The 24,282-nt window shown below is 38.1% G+C and overlaps 1 protein-coding gene across 7 annotated transcripts in view; it reads right to left on the reverse strand.

Annotated features, from left to right (window-relative positions):
* Positions 1-10,488: 10,488 nt before the first annotated feature.
* The window catches only part of Qki (QKI, KH domain containing RNA binding), a 132,797-nt gene continuing 119,003 nt past the window's right edge, over positions 10,489-24,282 (reverse strand). For 2 of the 7 annotated variants that reach the window (XM_052750826.1, XM_052750831.1), the window contains exons 5-8: positions 21,828-21,915; positions 20,027-20,326; positions 17,262-17,336; positions 10,489-13,573 (exon numbers count right to left, since the gene is read on the reverse strand). In XM_052750826.1, coding sequence (XP_052606786.1) covers positions 13,557-13,573; positions 17,262-17,336; positions 20,027-20,326; positions 21,828-21,915 — 480 coding nt within the window. In that variant the 3' untranslated portion in view covers positions 10,489-13,556. Of the gene's footprint in view, positions 13,574-14,153; positions 19,333-20,026; positions 20,327-21,827; positions 21,916-24,282 lie in introns of those variants that run through there. The other 5 variants (XR_008221122.1, XM_052750827.1, XM_052750830.1 and 2 more) reach the window with 5 other exon arrangements.

Consider the following 24,282-nt stretch of genomic DNA (forward strand, 5'->3'; position numbering starts at 1 on the left):
TCTTCCCATCAATCATAATCAAGCCAATACCCCACAGACTTGCCTACAGGCCAATCCAAGTGAGTTATTTTCTCAGTTAAGGTTCCCTCTTCCCAGATGACCCTGGCTTCTGTCAAATTGACAACAAAACAAAACAAAAACAAAAAAATGCAAAACAAAACAAAACAAACCCTATCTCTTTTTCCTGGGCACTCCCAGGGACCTTTCTTCTATATGGATATCAGACTAACTTTGCATTTCTCTGGAAGTTTCTTGCATTGTTTTTAAAGGTCTCTTCTAGTCATTATTTCTTCAGGACTGAAAACTGTTCAAACACTTCTTTGCCTGAATTCATCTGTCCTTTCTCTTTATTGTCTTTTGCCAGTACTTGTACTACCCTTTCTTCACTTCAAATCTCTTCTCCCTAATTCCTATTTTCTCTATTAGTATTCTTACTTCCCTGCTTCGTCTGTACCCTTTGCAATATGAAGGAATTTTCAGTTTTTCCTTCAAACTTTTTTTTCTATTGAGCAGAAATTGTAGTTTAGTACATAATTTATGCATCTCATCTACAATTATAAAGTTGTCCTTTTAATTGTGTGTATTTAAACCTTTTCTGTGATGTTTTCAGGTGACAATTTCTGTTACCCCTTTTGTGATTTCATTTTGGGGTGCTGTCTGTCACTCGCTTTGTAAATTCTTTGGTTTTCTTGTCATGTGACATTTTACTTTCCTTTTTCTTATATTTCTCTGGATGCAATTTTGCTGTTAGTATCTGTATGGTTTGAGTAAGACTTTATCGAACTGGTTCTAACTAGAACTCAGCTAGGCTAATGGACTTCTGCTGGCTCGTCAGTTGAAACACTTTCATCTGGTAGCTGGAAGCAAGTTCTTTAACCTCTCAATCCCTTTTCATTCTCAGACCTAGCCACAGAATTTCCATTCAGTTTGGAGCATTTATCTGTTTGAGGTTCCTTGGTGGCTTCAGGATCAAGCTTGATCCATCTGTTCCTGAATTTTATGGCATGACCAGGCTGAATGAGGTCATGCCCCTCAACTATACTTTTAAAAAGATATATTTACTATTTTTATGTGTGAGGATGAGTTTATGTTAAAAGACTCTTAACTTCTGAGCCATCTCTCTACCCCCTCCCATATTTTAATTGTATTTTTGTTTGTGTGTATATAATTATGGGCAGGTACCCACAACATTCAGAAGGTGTCAGATCTCCTGGAGCTAGAGTTACAGGCAGTTGTGAGTCATCCAACTCAGGCACTGGGAACTAGGCTAGGGTTCCCAGCAAGAGCAGAAAGCACTCTTAACCACTGAGACATCTCTCAAGTCTCTCTCTATATATTGGGGTTTTTGTTTGTTTGTTTGTTTGTTTTGGACAGGGTTTCTCTGTGTATCTCTGGTTGTTCCAGAACTCACTTTGTTCGAGGCTGGTCTTGAATTTACAGAGATCTGCCTCTGCCTCCCTATTGCTGGGATTAATGGCATGCACCACCACCACCTGGCCTCTTCAATATTCTTAATCGTGTCATGCAAACAAAATTTCTCCAAGATCCTGAGTATAAGATGAGGTCCCCAGCATGACTACACAACTGACTTTGATGTCCCCATCGTCACTTAGCCTACGTTGTCTTTATCTATCCTTGGTTATTAAAATGATAGAGCCCAACCTCGGCAATTCATCATTTGGACCATTTCCACTGCAGTCTCCTGTCTATATGCCTGTCTTCCCACAAGCCTTCTACAATTCACTGTAAGACTCTTGGTCTCTACTTAAAGAAAGGCACACTTCTAATGCTTGTCTAACTGTGCAAGTATACTATGTGCAATTCAAGGAATGTAAAGTTGATAAGTAAAATATCTCAACACCAGCAACTTCACCTTCTGTCTACCTTCCTCCAGCTGCCCAGCTGGGAAGATTCACTCAGTCTACTCATTCTCGGTTTTTACCTCTCCTGGGTCCCAGCCTCAGTATGAATCTTCTAGTCTCCCTACTACATGGTTTTCTGAATTCTTCAAAAGCCTATGCAATGTTCCAGGGCGTGTTTTGTTTTTCTGTAGAGTTGCTCAAAGGGGCCAGACTCCTTGCCAACCAAAACTGCTCACCCAGGCAACACCACAGATCTGTCAGAGGTGCTTTCCTGCCCTGTGCACGATCACCCCTGAACCAAGTGCATGGTGCTTTTGAAGACTCATAACTTTTAAGGTCTGCATCCTGGTCTAGTACCCATGGAAACTCCGAAGCAAAAATTGTAGTACAATGAAGTAAGGAAAGAGCCACAGGGGAAGAGAGTGCAGATACAACTCTTGATCCTGTTTGCTCAAAGCACCAGGAGGACTAACCTAGCACTTCAATCACTGTGTACTTCTCAGGAGAGGGTTGCCTCTGGGCTGCATGCAAAGCAGACTGCAGAAAGGAGAAGTCAGTTTCTTGGGAAGTCAAGAATGTGTTCTTATGGACAGAGAGAGTGGGGTGTGTTCTTATGGACAGAGAGAGTGGGGTCTTCCTGTGTCGGTAGCCCATGTCTGGGGCTCAGGGAACATGCTGTGAAGATCAGACACTCCTCCTCTATCTTGATCTGCTTATTGTTGAATTTTTATGCTTGTTTCATTAAAATTAGTATTTACAAACAACTTCCACTTGCCACTGAAGCATGTTAGGAACAGTGGTAATGGTTGGGAGGCCAAGCCCACAGGCCCTCAGCATGCAAGCAGAGGACTTAGCTATGGACATGGTTCTACACGTTTGAAATGCACTTCTACAAATGTTCTTGGCTGTTGGTGGGAGGCTGATGGCACATCTGGAGTATGACTACTGGTGACTGACTACTCGAAGACTTAGCATACATACTTGCATGTTTTTAGAACAGTCAATCAACAGAAGAAATGCCTGGCAACATGTGTCTGCATGTATTCCTGGGGGTGATGTCTATCTAGGCCTTACATGTTTTTTTAAACTGTTATTTCATGCACAAATAAGAACATGTGAATACCTTTAAATAATCACACTAACTTCTAAGGCAATCACAATTTTATATGTGGGAGTTCTGCTATATTTTACTTCAAAGTTTCAGCTTATAGTTGCAGAATGTGTTAATGAATCACACACAAAACATGTCAAACATATTGCTACTTAATCCCGTGGGATGTGGCTCAGAGCCCCTTTAAAGGCATGCATTTCTTAGGAAGGTGTGTTTATTCACAAGTGGAGTGAATGTAGGACATGATTTCCTTCCCCCTACAGTGACTCCACTTTTAATGCATGCCTTCAAGATAGCATCAGGAAACAGCAGAATGAAATGGTAAGGGCAGATGTTCACATTCAGACCTAGTTGCTAGGCAACGTGTTAAGAGGGTCTTATCAATGATCTCATGTAATTTCTTAGGAGCCCTATTAGGCAGGAATTGCACCCGTTTTACAGATGAGAAATCTTATGGGATTTTTTTTCCCTGTGTACAAGTGTGGTGTCCATTCCTATGTGTATGCTTGCCTGAATGTGTGCAGACACATATATGCACATTTGTGTACATGCATGTGGTCGCCAGAGGTTGATATGAACTGCCTTTCTTGATTGCTACCTTACATATTGAGGCAGGGTCTCTCACTTGAAACCAGAGCTCACCGATTTGGGTATTCTAGCTAGCCAGCTTGTTCTGGGGACCCATCTCCACCTCCCAGATGCTGGGGTTGCAGGTGAGCCATCACACCCACCTAGCATTTACATACTTGGGTGCTAATGATTTGAATTCTGGTCCCACATATGTGGCAATCACTGTGCTCACTGAGCCTCTCCCCAGCCTCTGTGAGACTTGAAGTTGCAGTTACATGTTCAGAATCACCAGTTAACACAGACTGATTCTTCTTCTAAGAACAGACAGATTAGGACTCAAGTATTCAAGTAACTCATGGGACATTGTAAGTATGTAGGTTTCTAAATGCAAATTCTGAGTGACTGACAAGTACTTTCTTATCCCTTCAAAAAGTTTGTTTTGGGCTAGGGATATAGCTCAGTGAGCTCTATCAGTATACTCAAGGCCCCAGGTTCTATATTTTCTATCTTTTACTTGGCCGACTAGTGACATCAGTCCTGCAATTAGAAAGGAAAACAGCTGCTATTGAACAAGGACAAGCTCTTCTTTCTATAGGTCCATGGCGAAAACACTGCGACACCAGTGCTCATCTCTACACAGAACTGCTGTGAACACAGAACGGTAAACCATGGGTACTAACTTATCAACTTGATAGGCTCTAGATCCCCAGAGGCAAACCTCTGGACATGTGTGAAGGACTTTCTAGATTAGGTTAATTGAGAAGGCCCACTATGAGTGCTGGCAGCACCATTTCAAGAACAGGTGTCCAGGACTGAATCGAAAGGAAATGGCCGAGCAGCAGCATTCACTCCTGTTCCACACTGAGGCTAAATGTGACACTGTGACCAGCTGCTTCATGGTCCTGCTGCCAGCTTTCCAACCACACTGGACTGGACCCTGAAACAGCAGCCACAATACACCTTTCCTTCTTTAAGCCTTGAGTTCTGTTGGCTGCTGTCAGCTCTTGTTAACCTAAACTCTGACAGCCATCATACATGTCCCTTGTTCTTTGAAAGCATAGGGGTGTGTTGAGCTAACCCTTAAAACAATACCCACATTATGAAAAAGTGCTAAGTAGGACAGAAACATGGACACCCAGATGAATGGACTCAAAGATGGAGCCCTAAAGGTGGCATTCACTTCTCTTTTCTTAGGTCCAAAGGCAAAAAGCAAGCCTCACACAGGGAAGATGATAGGGTTACACAAATCACGGTATGAAGTCTGTGAGGCAGCCCTTCTCTAAGGCCCAACTTTTCCTGTTTCCTGGTAGACAGAACGGTCCTGAGAGCAGCTTGGCAAGGTCCCCACCATGGTCCTTGCAGGACCAGCTGTCTGGTCACCTCATGCTGAGAGTACACTTCCAGACCATGCTGTTCATGTTTAGTCATTTGAGTACTTTGGAGCCTGTCTATACTTTTGGTTTTTCAAGACAGGGTTTCTCTGTGTAGCTTTGGAGCCTGTCCTGGATCTCACTCTGTAGTCCAGGCTGGCCTCGAACTCACAGAAATCCACCTAGCTCTGCCTCCCGAGTGCTGGGATTAAAGGCGTGTGCCACCACCACCTGGCCTGTCTATACTTCTTAATGGCTAATAGAAAATTAGAATCAACTGGTTTTAGTTGTTGCAAAAACAGTCACAAGACTCTCACTTGGGAGCCCAAAGACATCTGAAAACACACTTGATACTTCTGAGCACTAGTTTATCATTCCAAATCAGTTGCGATTTTCACAAATTTTTAGTGAATGAAGCATTAGTGTGCCTTAGCAATGGTTTCTATAAATGACTTTTGGGACACCTAAGCCAGAGGTTTAGGCTGGGGCTCCATCTGACTGAGGTGTCATGTTTCAACTGTAACCCAAGTTGTGTGGAAATTGTGGATTGCTCAGTTTAGAGAAAGTTTGGAAAGTGCTTTGTGAGCGCAAAAGTGGGGCCGATATTTTCTGATGGAAGCTTCAGCATAAACAAACAGCTCTTTAACAGAATACCAATTAGTGGAGTCATGCCCACCAGTGACTTGAGAATTTGCCCCTTTAGAGAACAGAGACTTCAAAGACCTCATTCCCTTCCCCCCATGCAATGCTGCTTCTATTATAAACTGAGAGCAATGTGGGAGTAATGTCTCACTCTAAACCACTAAATCTTACTGATGGCAGGCCACTTCTAGATAGATTACATTTTCTTGGGCTTTTTTTTTTTTTAAATTGACTGTCCTGATAGTAACCAAAACCTCAAAGACCAGACTGTTTGACTTGCTGATCTAGCTTTTTTTTTTTTTTTTCCTGAGATACTAAGTTTTATGTGTGTGCGCATGCCACAGCTTGTGTGTAGAGATCAAAGGCCAGCTTTGGGGGAGTTCAAGTAGTCTCCTACCATCTGGATTTAAGGCTGGGTGGTGAATGCCTTCACCTGTTACATGTCAGAGGCCGATTTTAATCTTACCTTCAGATCTTTCATGTTACACTTCACTCACTAATTTCAAGTTTTACCTTTTCCACCTGAAATCCTGAAAGTTATTTTAATTTTTGGACATCTGCTTGCAATGTGTTCAAAGCAACTCTATACTCTTTCCACTAATCTGTTTTCTGTTTTATAGGCTGCATTATCTAGAATTCTACAGTACAAAAGCAACTTTTCAAACATGTTTCAAGTACAGCCAAGGTGTTGCACCCATTACCAACATCCATGAGTTCAAAATGATCCTGAAGATTTTAGGATTAACTCAGTCCTGCAAGAAAACATGACTTGTGAACGTTTTCATTTTTGTTCCCATTCAGTTCACCCCATAATTTTTTAATACAATGAGATGAATCATAGTCTATCTATCCATGCAGTTTTTCTAACCAGACTGTTACTTAAAAAAGCAGTAATTACAGAAATCCCCAAATGCCACCCAATTCCGAGTATGCTCTTCACTGTAAGAAATACAAATTGTATAAAGGACAGTGGTTTTTAAAAATTCTTTATTGTATTTGTGGTACGTGTGAACTTTGCATGCCATGGCACACCGTCGAGGTTAGAAGACTCTGGATTGCAGGGATCAAATTCAAGTTGTCAGGGTTACAGGATAAGCCTTTTACCCGAGTCACCTCCCAGTGGTAAGATCCTCAACCAACTCACAGATCACTCTCACCTTTTTATTTATTTTTCCCCCAGAAAGAGCTGTATAGCATGACAACCTTTTTTGAGAAGGCAGGGTAGTGTCTAAAGATATAAAATCACATTTCTAGACCTGGGCAGACAATGCAAACTGCCCATGTGTAACTCTAGGTACCCTAAGGAGTGGCGGTGGGCTTAACAAAGATGTCTTTTGAGACAAGGAAAACAATGAATCTATTTTTAGCTTAACTACTGTGAAAATATGGTCTTTCTTTGAAGGGAAGATTTGGCAAAAATGTAATCTTTAGACTTTTAATGCCTGCTAAGTCATCAAAAGATCAGGGTTGCCCATCTACACAACTGGTACCATGGTTGCCTTTGGAGCTGTATGAAAAGGATGCCCTCCCAGTGATTAAGCACAGAGAAGGCAGAGAAACTTACAAGTGTAACAAGAAAAAGTACCTTAAAGTACAAAGAGTTGTAAAATTTACATGTCAAAAGGAAACTTTTAATGGTGTCAAGCTACTAGGAGAAATCTTAGCAATTCTCCCACTTTGTTGAAGACACCTGTATTAGTCCTTTTCACGTAATAGATGGCACCAAGATTTGGTAAGCAATGCCTTTTGTTTATGGTGACATGCTAAGCTAGAAACTGAGTTACATCTTCATCCCTCTTCCAAGAAATTCTTACATTTAGAAAACTACCTAAAAACTGTACCATGTTTCTTAAAGACTAGCATGGTGTTTTGGATTCACAGACCAGTCAAGGAGCACATCGTAGTTTATCGATTTCCTTCTTTTAAACAGTGATCTGTTAAGAACTAGAACTCGCCGGGCAGTGGTGGCGCACGCCTTTAATCCCAGCACTCGGGAGGCAGAGCCAGGCGAATCTCTGTGACTTCAAGGCCAGCCTGGGCTACCAAGTGAGTTCCAGGAAAGGCGCAAAGCTACACAGGGAAACCCTGTCTCGAAAAACCAAAAAAAAAAAGAACTAGAACTCTAGAATGTGAGATTCTTGAATTTTCTAAGCAGTGTTTAAAGGATCAATAAAAACTTAAAATGTGCTCTTTACTTCGGTATTTCTGTGAAAGGGTCAGCCACACTTTCAGCTTATTTTTGGCTTGAGAAGATGCAGCACATGCACACTGTCCAGTTTTTTTATTGTACCTCATGTACAGTCATCTGCAGTTTCCCATTCATGTGTGATTTGGGAACATAATTCATATCTACATACCTACATCTATAAATATAGATATATACACACACGTGTATCCATATATATATATGTATGTATGTATGTATACACAAACAATTTCCACAAGTTCAAGATTTTTATACATACCAATGTAATATAACCCACAATAGATATATTTGGCTCAAAACTTTGTAATAATAGAACCTTTAAAGAGATATAAAGTTAACATTTACCCTGGGGGCTGAGACTATCCCAGTGCTCACCAGTGTCTCTTCAAGTAATGTGACCTGCACTTTGTCCAGTCACTGTTTGCAGCCCCCACAGCGCATATCCACCTACCATGGATTAGTTGCTGCTCCTCCTCTCCCAATCCCTGGCAATTAGTGCAGCAGAAACAAAGACAGGAGTGTACTGTGTTTCAGGTTAATTAACCAGTTTGATTCGGCATTGAGCACCAGCTGTAGATACTTTTAAAGTCTCTTCAAAATAAAGACAACTCAGTTTAGGTAATTTTATATAGAAGAAACCAGGCACTAAATATACCAAGGATATTTCTAAAATGATAGTGTCCATAAAATGGGTTAAGCTATTATTCCCACTTTAAAAGTTAAATACTTTGTGACAATATATATTACCCTATACACTTAAAAATGTGAGAGACGAAGTTTTCAGAGAATAAATTTAGCTCAATTAATGGATAATTTGGTAACATGTTTCATTCCATCAAGAAAAATCACAGGCTGAGAATGCTATACTAGTTAGCTGTCATCAAGGAATAGACAGGCATCCCATTCCAGCAACACAAGCAAACAACCCCTCCCAACGCACACACCAGTCACATAAAATAACAAAGCATAGACTTCGCTGATGAAATGTTGATTAGGCAACGCAACCACAACCAGCAATTTTATTTATACCTATCATGTTTTTGTTGCACACACACACACACATAATCAGACCCTTTACACCAAACACCTCGTGTGCAGACATTTTTTTATGGACAAGGTTCTTCAACAACTCCCTCACATGGGCACTGCCATATATGAAGATGCTGCACTACAATGATGTGAATATACTCTCCCTATCATGTTTTCCTAGATATTTTACCTAAAGAAAAAGAAAAATGCTTTACTAAGTACATTAGTATCAACAGCCTTTTTTGAATGAAAACACATCAAATAGCATCGACTAATGAAGTGACTCTCAAACTTTCCATCCATCCCAGGAACTTGGCTGTTGTACTATTGCAATGCTATGAACATGTGACTTGCAAAGCTAGCTGCATCATGTCAAACTGTCTTTGAACAACATTTTCAGTAGGGATGGTGGTAATAAGGCATAGTCATACAGGAAGTACTCTCACTGCATGCACAGGCTTCAGAGGATATTAACTGCACAGAAGTTCAAGATACCATAAAAATGTGTGCAGCAGCTGACAGCATCTTCAAATTTTCAGAGTACTACACATACTTGTTATGGCAATGGCAACCTGTGTAACCAATGATACTACAAGGCCTTCTCCTCTCAGAGATTAGTTCATGTGTGTACAGGGTCAAAAATGATCAGTGGTTATTAAACCAGTCTCACTATTCTGAGTTTCATATATGCACAAAATATTTTAGCAGTATGCTTTCACAAAGTTCTAACTTATAATTTAACCCTTCATTTTATGGATCCTAAAATACAGTTTCAAAATAAAAACCATTACTTACAAAAGTAAAATTCATCCTAAGAATGTTTCTTTTTTTTTTTGAACATGTAAAACAATTTTTTTTTCACAGACAAGGTAATTATGAATCTGTGACATATATGGACTTCAGTGTTAAAGAAGTTATACTTAGAGGGCCCTCTACACAGGGCATACCTAAGTGAATCATGGGATAGTGAAATAATCCTAAATGTAATTCTATGCTAGAAATTAACCACATGCATGTCAGATTACAGTGTTCATCCCTGTGTGCTTCTTGTGTAATTGCCTAGGCTGTTCTGAACGTGGGTAAGAGGAAAGCCACCTGAGAAGAGATCTCTAATGCGGTGAAGTGGGGGTGGGGGATTGAGGGGGGGGTGGACAAGACTAGGTTGTACTCCTAGAGAAGCAGCCTAGCTTTAATAGGAGCAGCTGGCTAAACAAAACAGGGAAAATATTAGTTGACTCTTACTGATGTGACTGAAAATGGCCTGTTTGTAGAAGAAGTTAAGGTAAATGGCTCAACAACGAATCAAACTGGTTTCTCAAGGTGCATCATTACAATAAATCTCTTGACTCTTTATGCTGTCAGCAGACAGCAGGTATTTGGAGCAGGAAAACTAAAGTGTGGAATTAGTAATGCAGATGCTGAAAGGTCAGTGGCATGACTGAGAGACTGGCTCAAAGGGACACCACTTTGTTCCCATCTCCACTGCACCTACCCTCCAAGGTAAAAGGCCAGAGCCCCCAAAGCTTTTAGCAGTAGTGTGCACAACTGTCAGCTGACAGACAACACAGAAAACAAGTCACACTATGTTATCTGTGGTCACGTTCTTCAGTGTTAGTCCAGGAACTCGAAATTTTATTTATCTCTGTTTATTTTCATTAAACACAAAAAGGTTAATAAACAGACATAGTCCAGAGTTAGTAGGTTGGTATTATAACATTTATTAAAATAATGCTATGGGTTAATAGAAACAGCAAAGAACCAAAGAATTAAAATGCAAGCTATGTAAAATCCCAACTAAAACCCAGAAGTGTCTAATGTATTCATTCATCAGCTAACTAAAAGCCCAAGAAAGACAAGACACCCAATATAATAAAGTACTGCAAAACAATTGGCAATTTTCAGTTATCAAAATTGTGGATTTTGCATTTTGTATCCTTTTCTCAATCAAGAAAAAAATTCTTTTGAATGTTATATAACATACATATAAAACAAGATAGAAAAATACATTATAAACTTGTAACAATGGCTGTAAATACATTATCTTACATGTTTCTCATAGGCAATAGGTTGGTTATGGTACATACATAGCATGAAACTACTAAGATAATAAAGAATAGACAAAAAATACATGTCAGCTGTATGGTAACATACTAGCGACACTCCCATCTACCCACGCTAAAAAATTACATAATACTGTCAGGAAAAAAGTCTTAAAAACTACATACTTTAATAAGAAAAAAATTCAATAGAGTGATAATACTGAGAACCAAGGCATTCAGAGATTCCAAAAGTCATGCTTTTTCAGTTGACTCAAAACACTGTCAACTAAGTTTTCAAAGTTTGTTCAGAGCCAGCATTACTCATAAACGTCACACGTCTATTGTTTTACATTTACTTTCTTCCCCATAAAAGACCTTTGATAAACATCTAAAATGTCCAGGTATAACACAGCTGAGATGAGACTGGATCAAATACTGGTACTGTTTGTTTACTGTCACCTCAAGTGTTCTGAGTGTCGCAAATTTATTCAACCAACCAAACAAAATGAAAATCAAAATGGCACAGCATATATTGTAAATAAATCAAAATCACCACGTGTATAACAGAAAGACAAAGCAGTGGTACATTAAACCAAAGCTAGCTGAGTACAAAACAAGGACTGTCTATTGCATAGTAAATAAACTGAAAATGGTTCCAAGTGAGACAGAATAATGGCGAGGTCACCATGAAGGTGCCCAATGAGCTTCCTGCTGACCTTGACTGTGAAGCCATGACGGTATGGAAGAGGGCATGAGTTGATGAGCCAGGAGTCCACTATCACTTGAGATTTGCCACATCTGGTACTGAGCAGTTAATGATTGATTAACTCAAGTATTTAGATGCAGGCTTTGCACACAAACTGTTTCAACTACAAAACTGAACTTTATGAGAAACAAAAGGAATGTAGCTGAGCGTTTATATGCACTGTGACGCTAGCTTTCCACATTCCTTTAAAGTTAAAAAATGGGGCAAAAAGGTGTGTTACTAAAGAGCAGTTGCTGAAGCCAGCAGAGATGGACTACACAAGGTATCTGGTATGACATAAGTCTGATCAAATTGGGGTTATTTAACACTTTTTTTACCATAAAAAATTTCAGATTTGTTTTTGTGAAAAAGTTTGTTATGCATTATAATTATCTCCAATTACTAAGAAAAAAATTCAATGTATCCCTCTTCTCTAAATAAAATAAAGCTCTAATTTAATTTTGTCTGTAAACTGATGTTCAGATCTCACATAATTTTTTCTAACCTCAGAATCCTCTGGGCTAACTAACACTGAAGACGGTAATAACCAAAAGTACTCAATTATGATTTGTAAAAGAATGACGTTTTAAAATTTACTAGTCAAACATTAGAAAAGCTATCACATTTTTTTTTCACAGTATCAGATTTGGCAAATTGGCATCAAGATAACGAGACACAAATCATATAATTTAGACCATCAACTCATCTGTTTCTCCTCATATCTCCTTTCACATACTGGGCGATGGAGGACATGCACTAACTTTTACTCTGAGGGAGGAGCTGATCTTGCAGGACACTTGACTAAATGACCATGAAGGAAAATAAGGCACTTTCTTTTTCTTTAGACTTATTCCAATACTTAAAAAATAAAAAACAAAGACAAAAAGGCTCTTTTGGTCTTTTGTTTCTTGACAACCACCAGAAAAAATCATTTAATGAAATAAAGGGTTTCTTTGTTCTTTTTCTTTTTTTTTATAACACTTGAAAGTATAAAATGCTACATTTCCAAAAATATATATTTTTTTTCTGCACCAGCACCCTTGTATAGTAAAAGTATCTACTTTTTGTTCATTTGTTTCAATGCACTACACTTTATCTACAATTTCATTACATGTATACAGCAAATAGGCAAGCATGGCTTTTACATCCTTAATGATATTTTCTATACAGGGAGGTTTAAAAAAAATATTTGAACAGTTTGCCCAGTAATGTGACACATAATGCATGTACCTTGTTCTCATATAATTTTTAAGGTGGTGTAAAATAAAGATTTGGAAATTTTAACTCAGATACTCAACTTTTTAAAAATAGTGTTGCAGTTTTGTTCTTTGCATTACTTTTCAAAACTCCTTGTTAAGTTTTTCTCTCATGGCACACTTTGTTCTAATACTTCAAATTTTGGCAGGCAATATAAAAGGCTGCGATTTCTGCCCTTTGAGGGCACTGTAGTGACTAAACAAAGAGCAAGTCAAATTTTGAATACTTGTGAAGTCACTTCACCAATGACATCCCTGACCGAAGGTTCATGCATGATGCATTGTCACACAGTACATTCAGAGAGAGCTGTGACTTCGCTAGGAGAAGAAAAAGATTCCTACAAGTCTCTCACAGTAACTGCCTCTGTCACTGAGTAGTTAGGGCCATCTGTCTCCCCTTCTTAAGAGAGGCCTTCTTACCGTTCGCTTGGGGTGGGGCATTGAAAGATGATCAGTGCTGTGGGATGAATCGGGCCTTATTGCTTTACTACTATTCAGTGCAGGTTCTAGAACCACTTTCACCCAAACAGGGGGGGTGGGGGGAAGCTGAGTTGGAGGACAATTTCTTTGTCTTTTGTTTGGTTAGATGGTAAGACGAACGGACAAGTGCCTCAGCTCGCTGCACTGACGACAGGCAAGCAAAGGCGATTACCAGTTAACTGATCAGCAGGCAGGCATGGTCAGGTCATCATTGGGTGAAGAGTTCAGAGGTCAGAAGGTCATAGGTTAGTTGCCGGTGGCGGCTGGGTGGTTAGAAACAAAAAAAAAAAAAACAAAAAAACAAAAAACAAAAACAAAAAACAAAAAAAAGAAAAGAAAAGATAGAGAAGAGATTAGTTTCAGCTAGTGACGGCTTAATGACAACATGAAAAACTAATCACAACTAATAAAAAAAAGCATGTTGAATTCTGACAAACTGATTGACACCATCTACAGAATACAATAAAAATCATGACAATTTCATATCATGATTTGAACAAATGAAGAAGAGCCCACTCCCACAAAAATAATTTGAAAAAAACCCAATTTGTTAACAGAAAAAATAGAAATAAAATACAGCTAACAACTAATAGTTAGTAGCAGTCACTGAAGGACACTGGAGAACAATGATGAATAGGTTTGGTATGAAGAACTTTGAACAGTCAGTGCAGTTATGAGTATCTGACTGCTATTAAGCATTAGTATTCTCTCAGATGCAAGCAATAAAGCAACTATTAATGATGGATGTGATTATTAATAACTGATGATTAACAGAAATGAATCTAAAGAAATTTAAATTACTATGAACAATTTGGTTCAACATAAACTCTGGGCCAAACAAGGTTTCTTTTGTCCAATAAATGTTTATTGCTTTTTCAATTATTCTATTTACAAACAACATGGAATTTCTTGGCCTCATGATACAAAGCAATACTGTAGTCTAGCAGTGTAGGCAACATCATGGGAACCAGAAAAAGGCCAGGCCTTTTGCACCAGCCAACACTTTCCAGTTGAAAATACTAATTTACACATATAGAACACTTATAAAATGCACTTGCATGTAAACACTGTAAAATCCTGCCATTTAAAACTCTATACCTCAAAGAACTCTAAGTACATAAAAAATAGAAGAAATTTCTAACTGATACCAATAAGGCATTTTAAAACTACAAACAGCTTTCTTTATTCAATTTCAAAGCTAATACTCTGCAAATACAATAAAATCTGACATTTCATATACATTCCTGCTTTATATTTTTATATTTTAAAAGAAGCCACCTGTAAATACTATTTTCTTTTGCAAAGTAACAAAAAAAGAACAAAAAAATTAAAAAAAAATTACAGTAAAACATAAAGTAGTTCTCAAGTGGAAAAGTTATCCCTCCAAATGTCCTTGAGTAGCTCCTTCTTAATCAACCTGTCACCTTCCACTTCACCAAACTTGGTCCACTTAACAGTAGTATGATTTGTAAGACTCATTCAACAGCTTCATTATTTCTACTATATTCTGAGGTTGGACAGAAGAATTCTGTCCTGTTGCCCTTGTAACAAAGGCAGGAGAGACGTGAATGAAAAGATGCTCAGTGCAAACTTAGATTCGATGCCACTTCATAATAAAACCTAGTGGGGTAATGTTCACAGGGTTTAAATGTTCTCTATAATAGACTTATTCACCTTTGTATGACAAAATGTTTTCTATAGTTTATCAATTAGGACAGTTTATAAATACTACAAAAATACTGTATCTTCAATATAATCAAATCTTCCCTGAATTTCTTAAAAGGAAGTGGAATTTTATTTAAAATTTAAAAATAAAAATGCTGCTCTCCAAAATTTAATTTGTGTAAGCAATGGTTTTGATCAGATCATGACTTGGATAATTTCTGATTATGTTTGAGTGTAGAATATTTAACAAAGAAACCATCATATTCAGTCCATCTAGACTCATCCTCTGCCATGTCCTAGCCTCCTACAGTGCACATGGGTATGTCAACTGTGCAAAATCACTCATCATTGGTTACAAGTCAGTTGGTCTTTAAGTTTCAAGCCGATTTTGAAATAAGCATGGAGGTGGGTTTGTTCTCAGTAAGCAACCACTTTAAATGCTCACACATAGTTACATGGTTGTGTGTCCTTGGGCTGTGTCCTTGCATCAAATGAATGCTAATAATAATCTTTAAAAGATTTTTTTTAAATAAAAAAAATAGAGAAAACAGTAGTATCATAAAATAATGTAAGTCAAGGACTTCGGTCATCTCCCTTAGACCCAATGAGTACATGTGGTGATAGTAAGCATAAGCGATGTCTCTAGAAAAAGAAAAGAGGAAGGGAGGGAGAGGGAGAGGGCATTTCGGTTTGCTGACATTGCATTTCAAATACAAATATAACTAATCAAAATAAACACAGCTACAGATGAGCCATGTATGGAATGTGTTGTCATTTTCCAAACATAGTAAGATCTTGGTCTAATATTTTCAACTACCTGAAGGCTCTGGAGTACAAAGTGAGAAAGGATTATTGTGTTAACAAAATTATAGAAAATCTCCTAAGAGGAACACAGGGAAAGAAAACCTAATAAGAAAAATTACTTCAAAATCAAAACACTTTGTAAGAGAATTAATTTAGACTTTAGCAGTATGATACAGCTTCAATTACTTGTAAGACTGCCCACAACTAAAGTGACCTTCCCCCATCTAACTTCCTATCTCTCGGTGATTCTGACAGAATGGTTAATACACTCACACTTGCAACAACTGCATGGAGTATTATTATTATAGATGTTCCCACAGGTAAGGATTTATTTTGTTTAATAATGAATAACCACTACAGAAAAATGTATACATTAGCCAAAGTTTTCAGTATATATGATATTATATAAATACCATAAATGTCTTTGGAAAGGCATTTTATTTCTAATACACAAAACAAGTGTGTCCAATATTTATGATGGGTATTCAAGGTAACCATGTCAAGTGAGCTAGGTCCTTTTCTACTATGCTTGGGATTCCAATCTTGCAATTAAAAACAAAAACAAAACCACCACACAAAAAAAGTAAAAAACAATTCAATGTCAAAAAACCGAAACTACCATTCCTCAAATAAGCATAAATAACTTTAAAATGGGTCCAAGGGCATATATAGAGCACAAGTTTCAAATATGAAAGTGAGAAAAATGAAGACTTGTTTTCCAGTCACAGGTTAGTCAAAAAGGATATCCAAACAGCTGGATCTCACATACCACAGAACTTCAGGATAGTTTACCTTCAGGTACTATATTTTAGCAGCAAATGACAAAAATCAAAGAATCCATTTTGGCAAGAAAATAGAACAAGAGGGAACTCATTTTCTAATTCATAAAAAGTATCCACCTACATGAAAATTATTTCACAGTCCTGACTGTTAATTTTAGCTAAGTACTTGACATGTATACCCTCATATTTACACAGTGGCTCAATGTTTTACTATATAGAAAAATGGAAATTAAATCTTTAGTTTTCTCTAAAAATGACACAGAAGCAAATTCCTTTACTTCTCTCATGAAAACATAATCTGTTCAATTCATTCTGCAGTACCAACCCAAATATTCAGAACAATTAAAGGGTAAATTTTAGCAATAATTAATACTAAAAATTGCCACGGTAAATATAAAATTTAATAGCTCCTCAAATTGACTAATTTATGTTTTAACTGGAATAAATCTTAGGATATGTAATAGAAGACTTAATAAATTAAAATATAAAGGGGAGGGGTAAAAACCCAAACCAAAACAAAAAAAAAATCATAAACAAAACCACAAAACCAACCTTCAATCAATCAATTATTAAATTAATTAGGGAAGGAAAAGAATGGTGTGCAGGTAAACAGTTACATCTTTCCATCAGGTGTGGTGTTGCAAACTTGATGGACACCCAGCGCATTGCTTATAAACAAGAACTGCAGAACTAAACTAACCTCGGTCTGCGGTCACAATCCTTTGGTAAGGATGGACACGCATATCGTGCCTTCGAACTTTAGTAGCCACCGCACCTAGTTAAATTGCAATTACCAAGACAAAGTTAGAAAACATACATAAGGGAAACATCGACAGCAGGTTTATCAAAATGGATCTCAAATGTTCACTTACTACAAAAGCTTAAGAAACACGTTAAGGCACAGTAGTTTTAAAATTAACTGTAGTATGCCATGTATATATGCATCTATCAATATTGCATTCATTTCAAACAGGTTGGCCTTCCACCTACTTCATCCCTTCATTTACAGTCCCCAAGTCACAGTGTCTCATGAGCTCTATTAGAACCAGACGTAGCTGAGCTTTACTAGTCACATATTCACTGAAGTGCCTTTCTTGCAGCAGGACTACTTAAATAATGCCACATTTAATACTGACAAGTATTTGCTAACCTTAACTTTCAGAGTTTATCACTTAAAAAAGGTTTAAAAAGCAACTCTTAAAGCCTACAGATTGTGGTTTTAAACTTTTGAGTCAATAAGTATGAACTGCAATGAATTAGGTGATTAGTAAAGCAAACAGTACAGTACACTTAGCAGTCAGTATACTACTATACACTCCTTTTATAAATTACCATTGCTTTGCAGTATTACAGACTAATCCAAATTAATAACATCATTTTACTTTATATCTATGTGCAAAAGTGCAAGTAAGTCACTGACTGCTAGGCTAAGCTTTTCCCCGGAGGCTGCTGAGACTAAGCATTGGTTAAATTCAGATCTGATGAGGGTTCGGTTAAGACCGTTCTTGAATTCTTAGCCTTTCGTTGGGAAAGCCATACCTAAAGATAAAAGGAAGGGAATTAAACATTAGTCATCAATGAAGATTTGATGCTAACACCAATCTCCTCACTACCACCAACACACATGTCTGCATCTGTTTTGAAGGGCACTGCTTAGTTTAAAATAATGTGAGACTTGATACATAAGCATGCATGTTATCTGTGTGCAAATTTACTGTAAATTGGGAATTTAAAGTAATTTCCTCAGTTCTCCAGAGGGCCGATATCATAGTTTTACTGCTTAGGTGGTAAAGCAAGAAATAACAATAATCATGAGTATTTTTCTCACTTAGTACTTATTATTAAGAACTTTGAAAATGCTAATTGGGCATCTGCATATTTTGCTCTTACTTTTGCTGGTTTATTTAATATTCAAGTGTTCATAATTATAAATGTCCCAACCAAACCAAACTTACAATGAGAAATTTTACAGCAGTGCCTCTTGCTGTCTCTAAGCAGTAAACTGGTTGAGAATCTGTTTTTCATTTTAGATATGCAGATTGCACAGAAATAGAATTCTATCTGGCAAAACTAGAGAGCTCCTGTACTAAGAGTCAGGAGCCCCAGACTTGCAGAAAGCCAAGAGTCATAACTCCTCAGGAACAGATGCTGTGAGTGCAGCAGAGAGGAGTTCTGGGGAAGGAGCATGCACAAGGCCACAGGACAGAGTATTAATGGAAAGGAAAACTTAAAAAAGGTTACAGGTTACATGTTATTTAAAAAAAATGCTTCAAGAAATGTGCAACAGAACACAGCCTCTCACTAACATTTCTGTGGTATAATTCTGACTTATTTTATACAATGATTCAGACAGAAAACATTACAATAAAATGTATTTGTAAAACAAAAGGCACCTATGTGCATGCACACACACAGATAACATACAAAGCATTGTGGCTTTCTTTAAATGAACAATGAATTTTCAAGTTTAAATCTTTGTGTCCAAGTTCATTAAAGATATTCCAATTAATATTAAGCTGAGGGGAGCCCTTTAAAAGATCAAAGTCCTAAAAAGTCAATAGCAAGCACGCAGCACCAAAGGTCATACACAATTCATGGAAAAAAAAAGTTTCAAAATTCTGACTGGTAAAACAGTGGGGTTGCACAGAAACAGTTTGTTTTTGTTTTTTTCCACATTGACTGGTCGTGTTATAACAGCTGCTGTATTCTAGTCCTTCATCCAGCAAGTCAATGGGCTGAAATATCAGGCATGACTGGCATTTCAATCCACTCTATAAAAAAAAGGCATCAATAATGTCTTTTTCAAGAATATTGCTTTTGATCATGTAAACCCATGAGTTTATATGACTTTAATTTTTGCCTCTAACAAGACAGAATTTATTAAGTTGATGTGTGGTCACCTAGTTCATAGTGACTATGGAAATTATAAAATATTGGTCATGTTAACCAGGACTTCAAAAGACAAAGCTGAAAACCCTTAAAACTGCAACTATTAACTGCATCCTTTAAGTGATCAAAAATATTTAAATACACACACAAATAACAGAAATGTAATAAAAATCTCAATATGATAGAACTTTAAAATTGAGCTAGCAAGTAAACCTGTGAGACAAAACTAATTTTTCGAGGTAGGGCTGATGAGGCCATCAGGACAACGTGGCAAGAATGGCCTAAAACTCAACAACTTCAGTCACCTAAGTAATAAAAGCATTGTCTGTTTGAAAATGTACATGGCAAGGATATCTACAGTGATTCTGAGATACTAAAGCAAATTCAAAATAAATCAAGGTATAGCTAACTTAATAGGAAAACTCTTGTGAAGAACTAAAATAAAAACATATTTAGTTTTCAACCTTTCCTATCAAAACTTACATTGCCTCTCTAAATTTGATAAACATCATTTCAAAGTCTGGGGCACCACAATTTAGGAATGAATTAACCATCTAGTACTAAACTCATACTTACCTAACACACCACTGGGTTCAATAGGGTACTCAAGGATTGATGTAGCTGGTGCCAACGTGTAGGGGTATTCATAGGGTGTGTAGATTAACCCAGCTTCAGGCCCCGGAGGGACTATTGCAGCAGTTGGGTGAGGAGTTCCGTTTGGCATGACAGCGGTCTGTATTTGTCTGATCAAAGGCATTATGGTAGGACCAGCTGGCGTAGGTGTACGCAGAGCAGCTGGTGGGAGGACAGGCGCAGGCCCAGTGATGATCCTTGGAGCAGCCTGGGCAGTTGCTGCAAGAGAAAAGGCAAGGGCTGCTACAGTAAGCAAAGAAATTTAGAAAGAAGTATAGGGATAGCAGTACACAACATGGGGAAATGAGAGCGAAGTAGGAAAAAGAAAGGAAAAAGCAGGAAAGAAGAAAAATAAAAGGAAATCATTAGAACATGCACTGATCACACAAAAATGCAAAGCACACCAATCAAATGCAATCAGCTTCCCCTTTACCAACATGATTAAAAATAATGCAAAAATTAAAAACCCACTGTAAAAAAATGAACACCACCATTAAAATGTTATACTGTTCATATCTTTGATGGTATAGCCACTATTAACACATTTTGTGAGACTATAAGGCCATGCAAAGCCAAAAAAAATCTCAAATTAAAAGATGCAATGTAAAGCCCGTAACTGGAGTCCACAGAAACAGATATGGTTTATTTCCAAAGTACAACATTGGCTCTAAGTCTCTTGAAGTCTAAGGAAAACTCCCTGATTAAGTCAGCTAAGGAAGCACTAAGTGTGTTTCCAGCAGGTCAGGAATTACTGCACAAGAAAAAGAAGCAGAAAGCAGTCCTATCGCTAAATTCAGGACTATTAAGAGTAAATTAAAGGCAACCATTGATAAAGCAACTATTGCTAAACTCATTGGGTTGCCTAACTTTGGGAATTTTGACTATAACTTTAAACTTCAATGTCTCAAAAAGGAAAGAAAAAAAATATCACTGCTCTAAATGTGACGTGTTCGCATAAATGACAGATAAACTTTATGCTGTTTCAAACCATAAATGTTATAAAACACTATTCTCTCAGATAGCTTATAAAATTATGCCACAACCCATGGTAGGTAAGGAGAACACAAGCTGAAAACAGTTCTCACACACTGATCTCTGTGAACTCACATAGGAACTTCAATAGCAAAAACAAACCAACAAAAAACAAACAAACAAAAAAACCAGACTACAACATGAGCACAAACATGCAAGCAAGGGGAAAGGAAAGACTTCAATAGCAGGCCACTCGATTTAGACACTTGAAATAAGATCTTTTTAAAGCCTCTTGCATAATGTAATAACGTAACAAGTTTAAAGTCTTAACTGGATAGTTAACAAGATAGTACATTTCTTGAACCACCTCCACACACACCAGAAAAGTAAATTTACAAACTCAAACTTGCTATGTTGGCATAAAATAAAATTGAGCAGGACACTGTTTACAGAAGCATTAAGAAAAAAAAATGGCCGGGCGGTGGTGGCGCACGCCCTTAATCCCAGCACTCGGGAGGCAGAGCCAGGCGGATCTCTGTGAGTTCGAGGCCAGCCTGGTCTCCAAAGCGAGTTCCAGGAAAGGCGCAAAGCTACACAGAGAAACCCTGTCTCGAAAAACCAAAAAAAAAAAAAAAAAAAAGAAAAAAAAATGGGGCTCTTTGTCACACTGTAAATGCTATTTTATTATTACTTCAACTGGTTTTATGCTGTGGTACCAAAAAGAAACAGGCCTGCAGACAAAACAGCTGTAATCCTGCCCCAGGCTCCTTACGTGATTTAATGTTGGCATCTCTGTAGGTGCCATTCAGAATTGCAAGCTCCATCAGCTGCATCTTCTTCAGGCTGTCTTCTCCTTCGGCCTACACAGGAGAAACAAGAAAAAAAAGGATTTGAGACTGTATGCATATATAAAAACCAAAACACTACACATCAAGAGACAGACTCTTAGAACTACAATAGTGAACTAACAATAATCACTCAATTTCTAAATGCTTATTTCTGCTTCCTTATACTGCTATTCTTGATTTCCCTCAATGTACCTAGCAAGTGCTATCAATTCTATCTTTGGCCCTCTATCTTTAGGATCATCATGAACCTACACAGGATGTATTTACAAGTGTAAAGGGCACTAAGGCTAATGAGACTACACAGACAGAAACCAGGATGGCTATATCATTTACCATGGTTTCACCCCTCTTCCATTAACCACTGCTACTCTTGGTAAGTCATTACTGTTAAACTACCCAAACGACTGAATTTGGCTACTAGTGGTGCCTGTCGTTCAATACATCCACAATCTAAACACCCGATCTAGATGCAAAGGCCAGATAAACTTCCCCAAACATAGCTTCTACCTCAATGTTTCGTAATATTCTCATGTCTACAGTGATTTCTTACTATCTGAACAAAGATTGTAATAAACCTTCCTCAAACTACCACCTCAAGGTGATCTTGCTCTTTCACAGAGATTTTATAGAGCAATAGACCAGAGAAAGTCTGTTAATGTCTTAGTGTTTATTCCCATTTGCCTACTTGCAAATGCTCTTTATGTGTTCCCGCATTGCTGGGGATATCACTCTGTATAAATAAAATGCTGATTGGCCAGCAGCCAGGCAGGAAGTATAGGTGGGACAAGCAGAGAGGAGAATTCTGGGAAGTGGAAGGCTGAGTGAGACAGACACTGCCATGAAAAGCGAGATGTAATGTACCGATAAGCCACGAGCCACGTGGCAACTTATAGACTAATAGATATGGGTTAATTGAATATATAAGAACTAGATAACAAAGAGCCTGCTGTGGCCGTACAGTTTGTAAGCAATATAAGTCTCTGTGTGTTTACTCGGTTGGGTCTGAGCAGCTGCAGGACTGGCGGGTGAGAGAAATTTGTCCTGACTGTGGGCCAGGCAGGACTGGAGAAAACTCAGCTACAAATGACGCCCAACGAGTTGGCAAGTTTCCACATAAAACCTGAGAAAAAAAGATTCTAAAACAGAGCTAAAAACAGCTTCCTAGTTGTCTCTCTCAAGGTATCGGCAGCCTGCGGGTTTGAGCTACTCTATGGCGGGTTCACGGTGTGCATAAAGGCTTGACCTACGCTATGTTACACAGAGGTGTCTCCAAGCTGTGCACTGTGCTGTGTGTTGGATATTTTTTGCTAGTTAAAAAAAGAAAAAAAAAGGGGGGGGGGGGTTCTGGGCTACATGCTGCTTCGATAAAAGCATAGACCCACTGTTTCTAAGAGTTGATGGCTCCTGGAGCTGGCGGTAAATATACCACTGCCATGTTGGGAAGCGGAGGTGGATGGAGCCAGCAGCCACAGTGCCATTTCAGTCTTAGAATGCTGCAGTTTAAAGCAATAGGTTCAGAACAAGACAGATTCAGATGGAATAGTTTTACAATGTGTGTAAAATATACGTTAGGCTTGAAAGAAATACATAGTTTTAAAAAAATAAAGTCTTTAAAAAGACAGTAAAATTAATATAAAAAATAAGCCACGTAAAGATGGATATCACACAGAGAATCTGGATTATGTTGTCTTAGATATTCTTAACTGCAGAAAGACATTTGATTGTAAAAGCTGTTGAGTTAAGCCATTATGTGTATTTTAAAGGTACCTTGACTTCAAAATTTGGATATAAAGATATGTTGCTTTGGAAAGGAGGCTCTGCTTTTGTTTCCACAGAAAGCAAAAGGCTATGGATTTGTTCCAGATTAAGATACATCAGGTTGGCCGGGCGGTGGTGGCGCACGCCTTTAATCCCAGCACTCGGGAGGCAGAGCCAGGCGGATCTCTGTGAGTTCGAGGCCAGCCTGGGCTACCAAGTGAGTTCCAGGAAAGGCGCAAAGCTACACAGAGAAACCCTGTCTCGAAAAACCAAAAAAACAAAACAAAACAAAACAAAACAAAAAACAAAAAAAAAACATAAAAAAAAAAACAAAAAAAAACCAAAAAGATACATCAGGTTTGACCAGCCAAGACCCCCTGAAAGGTCTCCGATGACACCAAGGCCCAGATGATCCAACATCCAGAACGGTTTCAAGGCAACTGGCTCAGACGATACACCCTCAGGACTACTCCATAATCCTAAAATTTTCTTTGTGTCCCCATAAGATACAGCGCCTACCTCCAGCAGGAAGTAGTAAGAGAAGCTATGCCCAAATTCCCAAATATACCAAGCTGGCTTTGGAGATGGAATTGGCTCACTCCTTCTCTAAACCCAAACATA

The sequence above is a fragment of the Peromyscus californicus genome, unplaced genomic scaffold (assembly GCF_007827085.1).
Source record: "Peromyscus californicus insignis strain IS unplaced genomic scaffold, ASM782708v3 Scaffold_22__1_contigs__length_63687245, whole genome shotgun sequence".
NCBI lineage: Eukaryota > Metazoa > Chordata > Mammalia > Rodentia > Cricetidae > Peromyscus > Peromyscus californicus.